General features: G+C 42.0%; 1 protein-coding gene across 1 annotated transcript; it reads right to left on the bottom strand.

Annotated features, from left to right (window-relative positions):
- Nucleotides 1–8,915: 8,915 nt before the first annotated feature.
- LOC119914591 lies at nt 8,916–16,780 on the bottom strand. The gene is made up of 4 exons (XM_038733987.1): nt 16,737–16,780; nt 15,481–15,518; nt 11,131–11,169; nt 8,916–10,587 (listed from the first exon to the last, which is right to left on the bottom strand). The coding sequence occupies exons 3-4, from the start codon at nt 11,136–11,138 to the stop codon at nt 9,249–9,251; spliced, it is 1,347 nt and encodes a 448-aa protein (XP_038589915.1). The 5' UTR covers nt 11,139–11,169; nt 15,481–15,518; nt 16,737–16,780; the 3' UTR covers nt 8,916–9,248.
- Between the last annotated feature and the right edge of the window lie 670 nt (nt 16,781–17,450).

Below are 17,450 nucleotides of genomic sequence, written 5' to 3' on the forward strand. Positions count from 1 at the left end.
TTTTGAGAAATTCCATCTATAAATACCAGATTTTTAAGAACTTCAAGATAACAATAAATTAAGCCATGCTGCTAAGTATGTGTCCCACCCTGAGGGACAGCGAGTGACTCAGCCAGCTGTTGCAAATAATGTTAGCAGCTTACATCTGGCTCACGTTTATTTGTAGTTTACATTGTATCTTATTTGTTGTTATGTTTAATAAACTTATGAGAATTAATACAAATTATGAATTTTGATATTCAGAGACTATTAATTCATAAAGTTCTCGTTTTTCGCAGGGCACCACCGGAGATTCAATTCACCCAGAGTCTCCAGACCTCTGGGTAGTGTTTTAATAATTATACAATTATTCACTAGTGATCAGTTAGTTAATAATCGCTTAGTTATCTTAAATCAGTCAGTCTCATATCGAAGGGGAAAATTCTCGTGGCAGGGACTTGGAGTTAGTCAACTCACACACCATTCCTTTGATTACAGTGAAATTTATAAACTAACTAAGGTGAATAAAAATACGGTCTTTTGTCGGCTTATTGAAGAAACTTGCAGTGGGGCCTTTTCAACCCTGGCTCGGGTTAGAAGTTTGGTCGTCCTTTGTTACTGCTGGCGGGCCCACGCGGTTGGTCCGGGCGTCGGGGGATCAGTGTAAGTTAGCTCGACGAATAAAGCTTAAAAAGAACCTGGTCGTTCTTGAATTAAACTAGTGTAACTTAACGGACTGATAACTTTGACCCGGCGCAGTGAAGTCTCCAGCAACTTTACTTGCGTTTTATTTTCTTTGGTTAAAACTTCTTAGGGCGTTGCCGGGAGACGGGGCACGCTGGCCACGTGCTGAAGTGCAGTTGGAGAGAACAAGACAAGAGAGCACAAGACAGCGTGTGTCGTTGCTTTTGTGGGTTGGGCCGCTGTTCCCAGAGGGAAGTCCTTTGTTCCCCTGAGGGCTTGTTTCCGGTCTTTTCTTTAAACTTTTAATATGTCTATTCAAAAAGCTATTTGCGCGTATTGTAATCAGATATCTTCCTACAATCAAACCTTAATTGTCAAACGGGTATACCGTTCTTAGTTTTAAGCATTTGATAAAAAGGAAAACAAATGTCAGTAGATTAGCATTTCAGAATGATGGCATGCAATACTTATTTTGTCCACTTGGGGGAGCTCGGGTTACATGAGGATAGCTTTGATTAATTCAAAAACAATCTTTGCTCAGGAGCTGGGGTATTTAGTTATTTAACATTAAATTTGAGCTGGGAAATTACCTGAGTATAGACATTTCTTTATCATTATTTCTAAAGGAAGTGTCGGAGGTTTGGGAACTTATTTAGATTCTTTTCAACAACAAATAACACCAACATGGTAACATAACTACTCAAATGGAGTGGAGAGACCTAGTTAAATAACTTAAAAATTATTAATTAAATAAGGTAATGCTTTGAGTTTTGAGGAGACAGCAGTCTTTGTTTACACAAAGAGTTCAGGGCAGAGAATTCATTAATCTTATATCATGTTCAAATACAAACTTTTGATTTTGAAACTGCTTTGGTACCATTGTTTAAATGAGAAATTCACGCCAATAAAGCATTCTGACCTGAAGGGAACTGACTGCAGTGAACTCTCCAGCACATTTCAGACTGCTGAGGAGACAGAAGGGCAGAGAGCACATAGTTTCCTCCCTCTCTGCAGATGTCTCTGCATGATTTCACTGTTTCTGTGAAACCAGACAGAAAGCAGGAATTACAGTGAACTTCCCCAAAGCTACTGCATCTCTGAACTCTCTCTCTTGAAGGGATAGGAAGTGATTCTAATCCAAAACACTTTCTGTTAAAGCCAATGAAGGTTTCCTCATAGTTCGCTAACTTTTCATTTTGGGTGTTTTCAGGTTTTCCTCACAGCCGGTCTGTAAATGGAACACCAGGAAAGTAGCTTGGTGCATTTCCCACAACATTGCTCCAGCCAATCAGCAACAGGTGGCCTTCGTGCTCACGCACAGGAGTCGTGGCGAGAGATAGTTGGATACACCAACATTCAAGCGTGCTAGAGTCGAGGCTCTGTGAAAAAAGGAGAGATGGCTGAGAAACAGCCAAAGAGGAAAAGGTCTGAAGAGTATAAACAGAGAAACAGGCTATGCTGTTTCAGACAAACCATAGGTCGTACTGTCTTGTCTGATTGTTGTCATGTTTGTAATGGCTGTGTCGTGGGTTTTGTATTTGTTTTCTGTGTTCATTCCCTGCCCTTGTGTTTACTCTTCTCGGTAGTGTGTGTATGTGTTACTTTGGTCATTTGTTTATTCATCAGGGGAAGTGAGTGCAACATTGGACGGGCTGCATGAACTCTTTCAGAACACAGGGGAGGATAAGCGTAGACTATGTGCGCTTTCTCTGATGGAAAAGACTATGGTGTCAAAGCCCAGACTGTTGCACATTCCCGTTTTTGCTGATCAGCTGGCCACCATCACGGGCCTCAAGATGGACTTACAGCTTCAGTTTGAGGTAAATACCTCCAACCGCAGTGAGTGTTTGCAGTAGACCTCCCTGTCAGTTTCCGCTCCAGTGGCTAGCCACCTACCTGTTTCCTGGCCGCCGTCCGCCAGAGACTTCGACTTGGACTTTGTTTCCCTGAGTTTTCTTTATTGTTGTTGTTATTGGACTGTTTTAGTTTTTTTGGTGTCTGTGTTCCATGGACCCATCCTCCACCCACCCATGTGTTTTAATAATAAAAATAATTATATTTTATTTATAGACGCCTTTCTGAACATTCAAGGTCACCTCACAAAACATAATCAGAATTAGAATCAGAATCAGCTCTATTTGCCAGGTATGTGTACACATACGAGGAATTTGACTGTGGATTGTACAATGCTCACGATGTGCTTTCTTATAGAATAAACTACAATAAAATCACACAGGCTACAGAAGATAGAACACAAATATACACACTATAAACAAGAACAGAACAATATAGATAGATTGACAAATAGTGCAAATGGTGCAGGAGTAAATTATTATCATTATTAATTATTGTTATGATTATTATGTACATGTCGGAGGTGGATGTGATACACGTGTACACAGTGCGATAGAGCAAACTGCAAAGGATGCTGGAATAAATAAGTATTATGTGCAGATGTTATTTACTTGGGGTAGGTGGATTTGGTGTACAGTATATGCAATATGATGATATAACGATATGAACACCAGCGTGAGATGGATCTGCAGTGATGTTTCCTGTCCGTCTCCTGACTCTGGAAATGTATAAGTCTGGGATGATGGTGAACGCCGAGCTGAAGTCCACGAACAGGATCCCTGCATGTGTCCCTGGAGAGTCGAGGTTGCAGGATGTGATGCAGACCCAAGTTGGCTGCATCATCCACTGACCTGTTAGCCCTGTAGGCAAACTGCAGGGGGTCCAGCAGGGGGTCTGTAATGTCCTTCAGGTGGGCCAACACCAGTCTTTCAAAGGACTTCATGACTACAGATGTCAGATAGTCATTTAGTCCAGAGATGGAGGGTTTTTTGGGGACCGGGATGACTGTGGAGCGTTTGAAGCAGGAGGGAACTTCACACAGCTCCAGTGATCTGTTGAAGATCTGAGATGGGGGCCAGCTGGTCTGCACAGATTTTCAGGCAGGATGGTGAGACACCCTCAGGTCCAGGAGCCTTCCTGATCTTCTGCCTCTGGAAGAGGTGGCTCATGAGTGCAGATGAGGGGTCAGAGAAGGAGGGTGGCAGCGTGTCAGAGGGGGAAGGTGGTTGTTTGAAGATGGTGTTGAAGTGGGGAAGAGGTGTGAGAGGTGTGACTGTGGGCTTTTCAAACCTACAGTAAAAGCCATTCAGCTGGCCAGTCTCGTCTGAGTACCAGCAGTGTTGGGGGACGGTCTCCTGTAGTTAGTGAGTGTCCGCAGGCCTCTCCACACTGATGGGGGGGTCGTTGGCTGAAAAGCTGTTATTTAGCTTTTTGACGTAACTCCTTTTTGCAGCTTTGACCTCTTTAGTCAGTTTGTTCCTGGCCCGGTTGTACAGGATTCTGAAGGCCTCCGCTTTGGTCTGACGAAGCTGCCTGAGTTTCGCTGTGAACCAGGGTTTTTGGTTGTTGTATGTGTGCAGGGTTTTGGTCGGCACACACATGTCCTCACAAAAAATTATGTAGGATGATGTAACATGGCACCTCATGGCAAAGAACCCTCTGAGGATCTCTGATGGTTGCTCTACATAAAGATGGCCGAGGCTATAAGAAGACCGCCAAGACCCTGAAACTGAGCTGCAGCACGGTGGCCAAGACCAAACAGCGGTTGTACAGGACAGGATCCACTCAGAACAGGCCTCGCCATGGTTGACCAAAGAAGTTGAATGTACGTTCTCAGCGTCATATCCAGATGTTGTCTTTGGGAAATACACAACTGCCAGCATTGCTGCAGAGGTTGAAAGGGTGGGGGGGGTCAGCCTGTCAGGGCTCAGACCAGACGCCGCACACTGCATCAAACCGGTCTGCATGGCTGTCGTCCCAGAAGGAAGCCTCTCCGAAAGATGATGCACAAGAAAGCCCGCAAACAGTTTGCTGAAGACCAGCAGACTGAGGACATGGATTACTGGAACCATGTCCTGTGGTCTGATGAGACCAAGATAAACTTATTTGGTTTAAGCGTGTGTGGTGGCAACCAGGTGAGGAGCACAAAGACAAGTGTGTCCTGTCTACAGTCCAGCATGGTGGTGGGAGAGTCCTGGTCTGGGGCTGCATGAGTGCTGCCGGCACTGTGGAGCTACAGTTCATTGGAATCAGAATCAGCTTTATAGCCAGGTATGTGTACACATACGAGGAATTTGAAGGATTGCATATTGCGCACGATGTGCTTACTCATACAATAACACAATTATAAAATAAGATAAAACAATAAATCCAACACAGGCTACAGTGTAGACAACACCAATACATACAGTACACACTATAAACAGAAACAAAAACAATATAGACAAATTGAGACAATGAAGAGGGCAAAGTATGCAGGAGTAAATTATTATTATCATACTTATTAGTGTTATGTACATGTCGGAGGTGGATGTGATATACAGCTACACATACATGCATACGATGCCTATAAAATGTTGTTTCTTTTATACATGAAATCATGGTCAATATAATTTAGCTTTTTTTAAAAGAATTTGCAAAGAGAACCTCTTTAATATCAAAGTGAAAACAGATTTTTACAAACTAATGTCAATTAATTAAACATATAGAAGGTAAAGAAGATGAAACATCCAAGGGAGTGAATACTATTATAGGCATTGTACATGTACACATGTATAGAGTGCGATGGAGAAAAGTGCAAAGGACGCTGGAATAAGTCAGTGGTAACCAGTAAACAGGGAACCATGAATGCCAACATGTACTGTGACATACTGAAGCAGAGCAGGATCCCCTCCCTTCAGAGACTGGGCCGCAGGACAGTATTCCAACATGATAACGATCCCAAACACACCTCCAAGACGACCGCTGCCTCGCTAAAGAAGCTGAGGGTAAAGGTGACGGACTGGCCGAGCATGTCTCCAGACCTGAACCCGCATCTGTTGGGGCTCCTCAAACGGAAGGTGGAGGAGCGCAAGGTCTCAAACATCCACCAGCTCCGTGATGTCGTCATGGAGGAGTGGAAGAGGAAGCTCTGTGAAGCTCTGGTGAACTCCATGCACAAGAGGGTTAAGGCAGTGCTGGAAAATAATGGTGGCAAGGCTTGACATTAACACCCGTCAAATCAAATGCTGGTGGATTTCATCCGTGGCGGGTAACACAGTCAGTGACTGTGACTGTGTGAATTTGTGGTCTTTTCAGAAGGCATCTGAAATAACAAATTAATTGCTATTTGACACTATGACGCTACAACTCCATGAGTACTACCTGCACATAGTGTTTGCTCATTGGTCCACTCGTGAAACCTATCTTCACCAACAACACTGTAAACAAGTTGGTGCTGTGGAGATTAAACTCGCGGACTGGCTGTCGGACTGAGGACTGTTTTAGCCTGCCGTTAATTATCTACTTAACCTCATTCTTTCCTGCAGTGCCACCGCACGGAGCAGTGGTGCACGCTAAATATGAGAGAATATTAAAGTTCAATCTGTTACAGGGCAGCCACAGTCCCTCAGACCTGTAGACCGTCAGCCTCCCGCCTGCTTTTAACCTGATGGTGTGATCTCTGTCATCACACGCGACAGGTCACATGCACACACACATCAACACAGCGTTCAGTCAGTGTGTGAGTGTGCGTGGCCGACCAGTGTGGAGAAAAGATGCACAGCAGAATGAGAGAAAGAATAGGTAGAGCTGAGACAGGGGAAATGCAGGAGGAAAGGGTTGTTAAATGCTGGAAAATTACAGATATCTTCATGATTTAGGGATGTGGTGTTACTACTAGCAGGGCTGCTCGCATATCACATCAAATCATCATATCACAACTACCTTTCCACAGTTAATTCAATTTTTCAATAAAAGTCATCATGTCATGTTGGAAAGCAGGAGATGTGTTTGTATGGGAATAATCTGGAAAATAAAGACCTGTATACTCGTTTCAGGTGGACGTATCTCCAGTTACACAGAGTTACCAGAGCTTCATGATGATAAAACATAAACCCTGGCAGAGCTCTGAGGAAATGCAGATGCAAAACAATTGAAAGTGCCCACAACTGATACAGGCCTACAGAAATTTTTTATCCTGTTGCCTTAATTTATTCTTTGTTCTTTGTTACTAATGCAGAGCATTCTTCTACTCTGTATCACAGTATTTACAGCTGTTAAAAATATATAAACAGTGTTTCTGATTAATTTCTTTGTTAATCTTTTACACCCATGCAGCACTTTTATTATATACATAAGAAGCTACTCTTTTATGTGTTTATCTTAATAGACTACATGTTTTCAAGTTCATGTTCCCAACAACATATTAAACATTTGAGAAGGATTTAGAAGATGCTAATGATGTAACCTGTCTCAGCAAGGGTCACGAGCCGGGATCTAAACAACCAGCAGATCCAGATTGGGGGCGGCTGTGGCTCAGTTAATCGGAAGGTCGGCGGTTCAATCCCTGGCTCCCCCTGGTTGCGTGTCGAAGTGTCCTTGGGCAAGATACTGAACCCCGAATTGCCCCTGGCTGTTCCGCCAGTGTATGAGTGAGTGTGACTGGTGAATGCAGCTGTAGTGTAAAAGCGCTTTGAGTGGTCGAAAAGACTAGAAAGGCGCTATACAAGTACGGAGCATTTACATTTACATTTACATCCCCTGATCTGAGGGAACGGCCAGGCACAAAGGGGGTTAAAAATTAAAATCCGTAACATAACCAATCATCAATCACAGATAAGAGTTGAGTTTGTTTTATATAAAAACACATTTATCAAGGAGATTATAGCTGATTATCAGGTTAGCAGCAATTTATTTAGTTAGTTGGTTAAATAACCAATAAATTGCAAACCAATTGAATCTTAACTCCACATGAGGTGGACCTGCAGGTCTCTGCAGGGCTGCAGGTTTGTGTTTCCTGCTTTAGTCCAGCAGAGTGCGCTCAGTCCACTCAGCAGAAGGCCTTCAGTAATGCAGTGCTGGCTCCCTCTAGTGGTCACTACAGGAAGCATCACCAACAGAGCTGATCACGTGATGAAACATCAGCTGGAACCAATCTCTGTCAGACCCGCTGCTCCTCACAAACTCCCAAAGAGAACAGAAGAAAGTTCAGCAGAAGCTTCAGCAGAGTCCAAAAGCTGCTGCTGATCCAGTGAAGACACTCTGAGCAAACTGATTTCATGAAGCTCACAGGAAGCTGCAGCACTCAGGATGCTTTCATGTAACTAAAGCTCAACATAAAGGATCAACATGTTTCCACATGAAATATCTGAACTAGTCATTCAGAGCACGAAGACACAGGAAGAAAGCAGCGTAGAAATCCATCAGAGGACATCAGCTTTCAGGACTCTTCACAAACACAGCAGCAGCTTTCTGTCTGACTTCTCTTCTGGAACGTCCTCTGTGCACACTGATTTAGAAAACACTTTTATATGTTCGCTACAGTTCAAGGCTGGAATCACCTGCTATAGTGATGTTTTCAGGAAATGCTTATTTTGAAATAGTTTTGGCCCCAAAAGAAGAATTAAATGATTAAAACGTCCATTTAGTTGATGTCCCCACAGTGCTGCCTGACAGAAGAGACGTCTGTTAATTCCAGCTTCTTATAGACGTTACTGTGAACTTGACCCTGAAACAGGAAGCTGTTCATATTTCAACTTCTTATATTCTTATTTAACTGTTGCTCAGAGGAATCTTTGTCTCTTTCTGCCCTTTCAGTCGTACAAGACAAACCCTTTCACAATAAAACAGGAACTCAAAATCTGCCTGCTTCCTTTGTCTTCAGCCAGTTTGTCTTTGTCTTCTGCTCGAGCGTAGCGGCCCTTTCTCTGTGTTTACCTGTGTCTTGGATTTCCTGCCTTTTGGATTTTGTTTATTGCCATTATTAAACTGCTGTCTAGTGCAGATGAGAGCTGGAACTCAAATCCCAGATGACACAATATTCATAATGTCAGCAGATCTTTATTGTTTGCAGGTCAGAGCATCATCAGCATTACACAGGTGTGACTGAGGAGAGGCAGTCTGTCCTCAGCTCTTATAGGACTTTGATACAACACACATTAACTGTAATCTTCTTTATTATTGAGAAAGATATTAAGATATATTATTAACACTCTCAGAACACAGGAAGAGGTTTCAACCCCCCTCCAGGCTAAACTCCTTTATAATGAGTTCACTTTAGTTTCCCAACAGCTTCAACATTGTGACATCATGGTGGATATATAAGACACGTCTATTCATACAAGCACAAACAGAATCATAGTGGAGAAAACACATGATTAGAAGAGAAAACTAACAGCTGTTCAACACCAATAAATCTGCTGCCATGATTCAGCACTGATGATAATCTGCACACTGAACTCACTATTGGTGAGCAAACATGGAAGTACAAGAAGAGCAGCAGTCATTCCACACCACAGAGGGCGCTGTTTCCAGGAAGTACACATCTGACATTTAAAAGGTGATTACATTTGAATTTCCTCATGAACTTATGACATCATCATCACACTTCATAGAACTAGAATGAAAAAGCTTTTGTGATGTTTAAACATCTGGATCAACAGTGTAGAGCTTGTTTTCTACACAGCTGCTGCTCACACTGATGGTGTTCACCTGCTACTTCACTGCTGCTTTACCAGCTTTACCAGCTGCTGTTAGTTTAGCAAACATGTTCCGCAGAGCTGCCATGACTCCATCATCTTTTCTACTCGACTTTTCATCTCCTCCAGTTTCTGGACCTTCTCTGCGTCTCCTTTCTCCTTCATCTTCTCAATCAGGAAGTCCAAGTGGACTTGAGTGGACAGTGAGATAACATTCAGGGCGATCTGATCCAGTCTGACAACATGTTCAAAGGACTTTTCCAACAAGTGATCTTTATCTTTCTGAAGTTCTTTCATTTGCTTTTCTAAAGTTTCCAAAAAGCTTGTTGTCTCCTCACAGCCAGTTTTACTTCTTTTCTCTCTCATATGAACTTCTACAGTGAATTCTTCATTTCTCTTCATCTCTTCTTCATGTTTCTTCAGAGCTTCCTGAGTCTGTTGGTTTTCTCTCTGTTTTAGTTCAGTGAACTCAACTCTCTCTTTCAGGTTTTGGATGCAGGCTGTCAGTCTGATTCGTGAATTCAACACTTCAACAGTTGTCATCAGATTCTGAGGTGCAGTTTTTTCCAGAAACTCTGTGAACTGTCTCATTCCTCTGGTTGTTATTTTATCTGCATGTTGAAGGGCTTCTGTGTCCTCTGTTCTGTCTTTATCCAGACGGTTATTAAACAGGAAGTAAACAGGCTGATTCTTTTCATTTCTGGCACATTTAATTTTTCCAGTCTTGAGAGCTTTCAGAACATTTTCAGGTGTCAGACCATCTGAGTGTGTGATGAGAGCAACAATGTTCTTCTCCATGTCTTTTCCAAACAGAGACACCACTGAATCAAAGATGTACCTCAGTCGGTCATTCAGTCGATTCACACTCGCTGTCAGCACCAGACCCACTGCATTCATCTCATGAACTTCTCCTGAGCGGAACCAGTCTAATAATCTTTCACTGATGATGTCATCATGTTTGATCCCTCTGATGTCTCCGTATCCAGGAGTATCGATGATGGTCAGAGAGTAGGGCAGAGTTTCACCTTCAAAACCAAAGATCTGGTACACGATCACATCTGATATCTGACTCTCTGCTTGGCTTCTTTCCTCGTCCTCGTTCTCCCCATCCTCTTTCTTCTTCTCCTCCTCTACGATGTGAAACCAGACATCGTCCTCCCACTTCACTCCCATGGCGTAGTTGACCAGAGCATTGATCAGAGTAGATTTTCCTGTTCCTGTTTCACCCACAAGCAAGATGGTTTTGTTTATCTTGTTCACATTTCTTTCACCAAAAGTCATTCTTCTTAGAGATCCAATGTTCTCTTTCTTTGGTCTCAGGTGGTAGACAGCAGGAGGTCCTGATTGGATCAGAACACTTTTGGAAATGATGTCTTCATATTTGGATTTGTTCCTGTAGAAAAGTAAAGACATGAGCTCAAAAACTACTGAACATAGAATGAAATAAATAAAATCACTCTACTTGCTTACCCCACCTCACATTAAAGCAGTTCAGTGTCTTTATACCACCAAGAACTGTCCTTTATTATCTGGCAGCTGTGCATTAATTTCTGCTAATGAAGAATATAACAAGGCACTTCTGATGTAGATGTTTGTTCACACACTCAGATGCTGTATCTGTACATCAGAGGCTGGTTAATAAAGCTGTAATGTTTTAATGTAATGGACCATGAAACTCTTCCTTTATAAGCTCCCTCTCCAACTTCTACCTGCGTCCTTCTAACGTTTCATAAAATAATAAAAGTCTGGTTCTTTTAGATTTGAATTGTTTCTATAGTCACATCAATCGGACACTTTTCCAGTTTTCACTCTTAACTCTGCTCACGTTGTAAATGTTCACATCATGCAGTAAAATGGGATTCAGCAGCGTGATGCATTTCAACAAGAAAATAAACTCTGAAACTCTGTGTTGTTGTAGAAACGTAGTTTTACTCACATTGCCATGGTAACAGCTTGACAGCAGCTTATTGGTTCTCTGGATGAAAGAAAAACAATCAGTGACCTCCTGTCAGCTGTGCTGCTGTTATCAGCAGCTGTCAGCAGGTACTGGATCTTAAAGGTTCAGTGTGTAACATCTAGTGACATCTAGTGGTGACGGTTGTGAATTGCAACCATCTATCCAGTCTACCACTGCCCCCTAAAGAGCGTAGGACAGCTACGGTGGCTGACACAGCACAAAAGGTGTCTCTTCTGAGACAGCAGATAGTGGCCAGTCAAGATATGAGGTTTCTTTAGGTAGATTTATTAAAAAATGATATTTACTGAATTATTCAGTAAAACCAGATATTATTGTGACTCTGACACTGACAGACAACATGGAAAATGTAAGCCAATAGTGTGAAACACTGTCACTGTTTCTGCATCACAGTCCATTATAAACCACATATTAAATAAAGTTTATACAAACATTGACAAGGGAGACACATTAATTCTCTCTGTGGAGTGAGGACGCCCCCTGGTGTCTCATGCTGAGTACAACAGCTCCCTCCCTCCCCCACATCACAAACTAAACACAGTCAGATCCTGTTGGACTAAATCCATTTATTTTTTCTCGTCTAATCATTATTATGGACCCTCGCCAAAACTGCCCGCCAACAATAATATCTGGCCCACTGCCAGATTATGGTGCTTTGATAGCAACAAAAAATATAAATAAATAAATCTTTGCTTAAAAATAGATCTCAGTCATGGCAGCAACAGTTACTCACATAATCACTTCCTCTAGTGGTTTTGCCTAAAAAATAAAGGCGTCAGGAGCTCGTTTACTATAATGCTGTATTTGGAGTTGAACTGAGCTTTTACTTTGAAAAACTCTGAACGACATTAAAAGAGTCTTTAGCTGCTTGACACACCTCTGAAAGAGCCAACAGAAAAACGTGATTCCCCTAAATGTCCTCTGCCTGAGATACAGAGAAATGAAAAAGCGTCCGTGGGTTGATGGATGTGGATCAAACGACGGGAAAAAAAACAGTGCAGCACATGCCGTGATCTGAGAAACATTCGCTGCAGAATCCATTTGTTGAAGAGAGAAAAACCTCAACCCTTGGGTTGTGAGTCCTGCGCCTTACCGACTGAGCTAACTGACCAACATGTTGATGCAAGGTCATTTTATAGCTTATATTCTCATCCTCCATCTAATGGTTGAAAATATTGTTCTGATGCAAAACTTATTTTAGACCCCTGCTGTATATTACTACTACTTCTTCTTCTAACATGTGTATTCAGCATAATGATGAGTGTCTGCACTGCCTGAAGAAGTGGAAGAAAAACGCAGTGACGAAACCATAGACTGTATTTAAAAACGCAAAACGCGCTCTGTAGCGCTGTTTGTCTTTTTGTCTTTTTTCAGCTACTGTAGAAACATGATGATTCATTATGTAGATATAAATGTCTCATTCTCAGGTAATAAAAACATAACGCTTCATTATGTAAGGTCTTTACACACCACTGAAAACATAGTTATAGATTGCATTTCTGTCGATAGATCCTCAGAAATTTTACACAGTGAACCTTTAAATGTTGTTGGTCAGTTTATTTGCTGTACAAACAGATAACAGTCCACTGCAAAGTAGCGAGAGAATAACATGACACACCAGACCGCTGTGATTGGTCGGCTGGGTAGCCTCGCAATGCCTCCGAATCGACAGGAAGTGCCCCGTGCTTTGAAGTAACTTTTACAAGTGGCCAAACCAGCGGCTGTAACACGGTGGATCAATGTATTTGACCATCACAACCCGAGCGAAATGACTCGTTTCACTATCAGAATGTGATCCATTCGGTCGATAACATCTGAAATGTCTACAGCAGCTGAATGTATATAATTTAACCCCCATTCATGTTAGCGGAGGGCTAAACCGGAAGTTAGCCTGCTCGGACGGCTAAAGTCAACACAGTGTATGCTGTAGTGCTACTGGCAGCTAGTGTTTGGGGATGTAATTGCAGAATGACGGAGACACCGATGCATAAGTATAAATGCCTGGCTACGCACGTAGACCCTACGCAGGAGTAGAAATGTGCCATAAAGGGGATAGCCTACCATATCAGCAGAGCAGTAATGCACAGCAGAGGGGCAGACTATTATGACCAGGGCTGTGCAGAGACCTCTGAGCGGCCGGTGCTCAAAGTATAAAAGGTGCTCATGGAACAAGGATTTAAATAGGGCTGTTCTGACAATATCGATACAGAAATATATTGTGACGTATTCCTTGCTGATATGCGTATAGTGATGCTTCTGTATCGATACATCAGCAAATGCTGGGACACAGTGAATACCCAGCTCTAGCTTTAAAACACTGTGGGCTGACATAACTTACAGGGAACAGTTGCTGGCGAGGGGTGGTTGCTGCTGTTGTTGCTGCTGATGCTACTGGAGGTGATCTGTGACTACAGATATTAAAACAAACATAAGATATATATTATAGCTGATGAAACAAATATGTGACCATGACAAGATGGAAAGATTGCTGACAGTATTTGGGACTGACTCACTACGACTGACCTGCTGTAGCTGCAGCCGCTGCCAAGGCTGACTGCTACCAGAAAATAAGAGGGAGACGCTCACAGAGGAAACAAGATACCAGGTTCAAAAAAGTGTGGGAAATAATTTGAGAAGGAAACATTAATGGGGAAAGGATGAGGGAGGCGATGGCAGGGGTAAGAGAGAGACAGACAAATATAGACAGAGGTGTGTCTGTTTATCTTGCTTGTGTGTCAATAGTTGGAAAAATTGTGATAATGATTTTATAGATTGCATTGTGAATTTAAGATATACTTGTATTTTTATTGACTATATGTCTAATCATAAATCTAAATAAATAAACAAAAGGACTACTAGCCAATCAGAAGCAGAGAAGGGCGGGTCAGCGAGAAGCCGGTAAACAGCTCGGGTTCAGCCGTACGTGTTGCCGACCGGCTTGGCAACATGGACATGGAGAGTTTCAGAGCGGTGAGTTATTAATCTGTATCCATAAAGTTTTAACTGAGCTCTGTCTCTACATCACAGGAACAACTTTATGTCCACTGACTGCCTGGAGGGTAGCTAGTGTTTGGAAGGGAGAGGAGAGCTGTGTGCTGCAGCTCGCTGTTTCTGAGGGCGTGTCGGAGTAGCTGTTTGGCGAGCGTTATGACACGTACTTTCTTGTGACATCACAAGAAAGCGGAAGTAAAGGCTGGACTATAAATGAGCTGTTTTCAGGCAGTTCAGAGCAGAGTTTTCTGTGGGAGATGGGAACTCACTTTGGGCTGGACGTTTTGCAAACCTATTACATGCACACAAAAAAAGGAATATAATTCAATAAAGGACAAAGCCAAAAAGCAGAATACCACCTCTTTAATATTATGACTTTTGTCTCAAAATATTATTCTAGCCTTAGCGAAGTTTGCAGTGTTGCCAAAGTATTTCACTGTCTTTGCACACACATCACACACAACATTATTACCTTCACAGCTAAAATACAGCCAGACGTGACTGTTTTTACAGTCAGCAAGAGTCAGGATTCAATGTAAAAGTGAAATGTAAAGAGCTGCAGCTGCTCACTTCAAAGGAGCTCTGTCACAGAGCCATAACGCAAGCATGACTTTGACAGGCGGAAGGAGAAGTAGTTCCTATCAACAGAGTATAATTAGACCATCCTGGTGACAGTAAGATACTTATGATAAAACACACACTCACTTCAAGTGAGTTCAGATATCGATCATTTTACATGAGTATCGATCCTAGAGCAGGAAACGTTGGTATCAGAAATATCGATACTTTACGATCGATCGGAACATCACTATATACTATATTGCAAAAGTTTTCAGTACACCGCTTCACCACTGCTGATGTAAGGCTTGGATGCAACTGTTTGGCCATGGAAACCCCTTCCATGAAGCTCTCTATGCACTGTTCCTGAGCTAATGCGAAGGCCACACCACGTTTGGAGGTCTGTAGCTGTTGACTCTGCGCCTCAGCATGCGCTGACCCCGCTCTGTGATTTTATGTGGCCTTCCATTTTATGGCTGAGGCCCAAACAGCCCGTAATCGCCCCTGACCTTCACTATCACTGTTGTATTTCATCACGTGGCTGTTTACTCTCTCACTGATGACATGAAGTGACAGTTTAGAGTTTTAAACAGAAACAGCTTCACAGTTCACAGATCAACAACATGTTTCAGAGTGAAACTTCACAGGAAATATCACCTGTCTGTCTGGAGGAATACTTCATACATTAAGTACAAGTTTCCTGCACTTACTATCTGCTGTTAACTCCTGATCTGGACGTCTTAAAGTATTAAGTGCTCTCACCTGCTGTTCACCTGTTGGCTGCACAGAGATCTCTGATGCTGAGGAGACAGAGCAGAGATCAGTTTGTATCAGCAGAGAGGGAGGACGCCCTGTGGTCACATGATTTCACAGAAACAGTCTCAGAGACAGGAAGCAGAGACTGCAGTGACTCTCCAGACTGTTCCTCTGCTGGATTGTGAATAACTGAATGTTACTTTTTGTATTCTTCACTAAAATGGACTGAAATAAACATATTTGCATCAGAGTAAAAATATTCTTGTCAGCATTAATGCTGCTGCAGCGTGTCTTCTGGGATTCAGGTAGAGAAAGGTTTGGTTATTAGCTATAAATTATTAGAGTAAAATTAATTAAATTATTAATATTATAAAAGTATTAATTGGATTGACACCTGGAATGAGGTATCAATAACCCAACGTTTTTTGTCCACCTATAAATGCCAGTAATTGAACAGTTTTATATTGCTGGCTATGCCATAATAGTTCTGAGTGTTTCTGTCTGTCGCCTGTCAGTCTGTGTGTCAATCAAATAATCACCTCCTGTGATCACCCAGATGAAGGTTAGTTTTTTAAAGTAAGCAACCACTTAAAACGTACAGTTTGCTAATGACTCGTGAGTTTATCTCAGTTAGTTACTTGGTGTTTGGTAATCAGAATCAGAAGGAGCTTTGTTGCCAAGTAGTTTTTAGGGAATTCGAGGACTTTGCTTTGGTGATAAGGTGCTACACTTAGACAAACAGTTGACGTACATAAATGTATAATAGGTAATAGACAGATTCAAGTTTATAAGAATATAAAAGAATAGAGAAAAACAATACAACTATTTGCAGAGAATGAAGTTCAGTAATGAAAAGCCAACTGTGCATCTTCTGAGCTACAATAAACCCAAAGTGGTGGTCAAGTTCAAACCTGCTGTTTAATGTTTTACCACAGGAAGTCACATTTCAGGCCGTGTGCTCAGATACAAACGCGGGGAGGTCTGGGTATTCAACAAAGTGTATAACTAACGTGTGCAATGTCCAAAACTCCAAGTGAAGTAGTCCACAGCGAACAAGACCCTGACCTAATTCCACAGAGGGAATTAGGCTCCATCCAAAAGAAAAGAACCACACATTAAACATCCAGGGTTCCTCACAAAGCGAAAAAGCAGATAATCCGAGAAGGACCAGAAGAAGTGAAACTTAAATCCAACTCTATGGAAGCAAACGGACAACTATCAACAAAGACTGAAAAGAATTTAGAAATATAAAAGCAGACCACACGAGCAAGAAGAGTGAACAGACAGTCTGTACCAACCAGGAACCTCCGGGTCTGAAAAGGGAAGTAACTGAGGAAGAGCCTTAAACCTGCATCCTTTCTAACAGCCAGCAGGGAGCGACTCCACTGTCTGCAGAGAGAAGTCTGACTGCATTGGACTTTATTTCTTTATTAATAGAAAAGTAATGTCAAAGCAACATAATTCATAAATCACAACACTGCATACAACACATAAGAGATACAGAGGTACATTTAGCGAGAGGGCACAATAACAGAACAATAAAATAAAGATCTCACAGAAAGACCTTCAAGCCAGCACAGACAATAAACATCTTCAGAGACTTTTTGTTGGAGGGGAAACTTTTTGTTCTAAAATAATAATTTTGTATTAGTGTGAAATTTAGCCAGAAACAACATAAAACTGATAAAGAAAAAATTATTACAGTGTTGCTTTTATTGAAAACCCCCAAAAGGACATTCTGCCAGAACAAGCTGAAACCTGAATATATATAAATATCAATAAATGTTCATACATCCTGACAAAATAAGTAGAGTGCCAAAACAAATGTCTACAGGCGCTTTCACACCCGTAGTTCGGTTCATTTGGACCAAGTGGAAACAATGATACTCTGCTGCATTTCAATTCTGGTCCGGTTCACACTACAGTTTTAGAAACAAACCAAAAGAAGTAACCATGACGTTACACAGACTTACAGG

The sequence above is a fragment of the Micropterus salmoides genome, unplaced genomic scaffold (genome assembly GCF_014851395.1).
Source record: "Micropterus salmoides isolate LMB-PRFRI ecotype aquatic unplaced genomic scaffold, ASM1485139v1 Ms_hic_scaffold_20, whole genome shotgun sequence".
In the NCBI taxonomy this organism is placed as follows: Eukaryota; Metazoa; Chordata; class Actinopteri; order Centrarchiformes; family Centrarchidae; genus Micropterus; species Micropterus salmoides.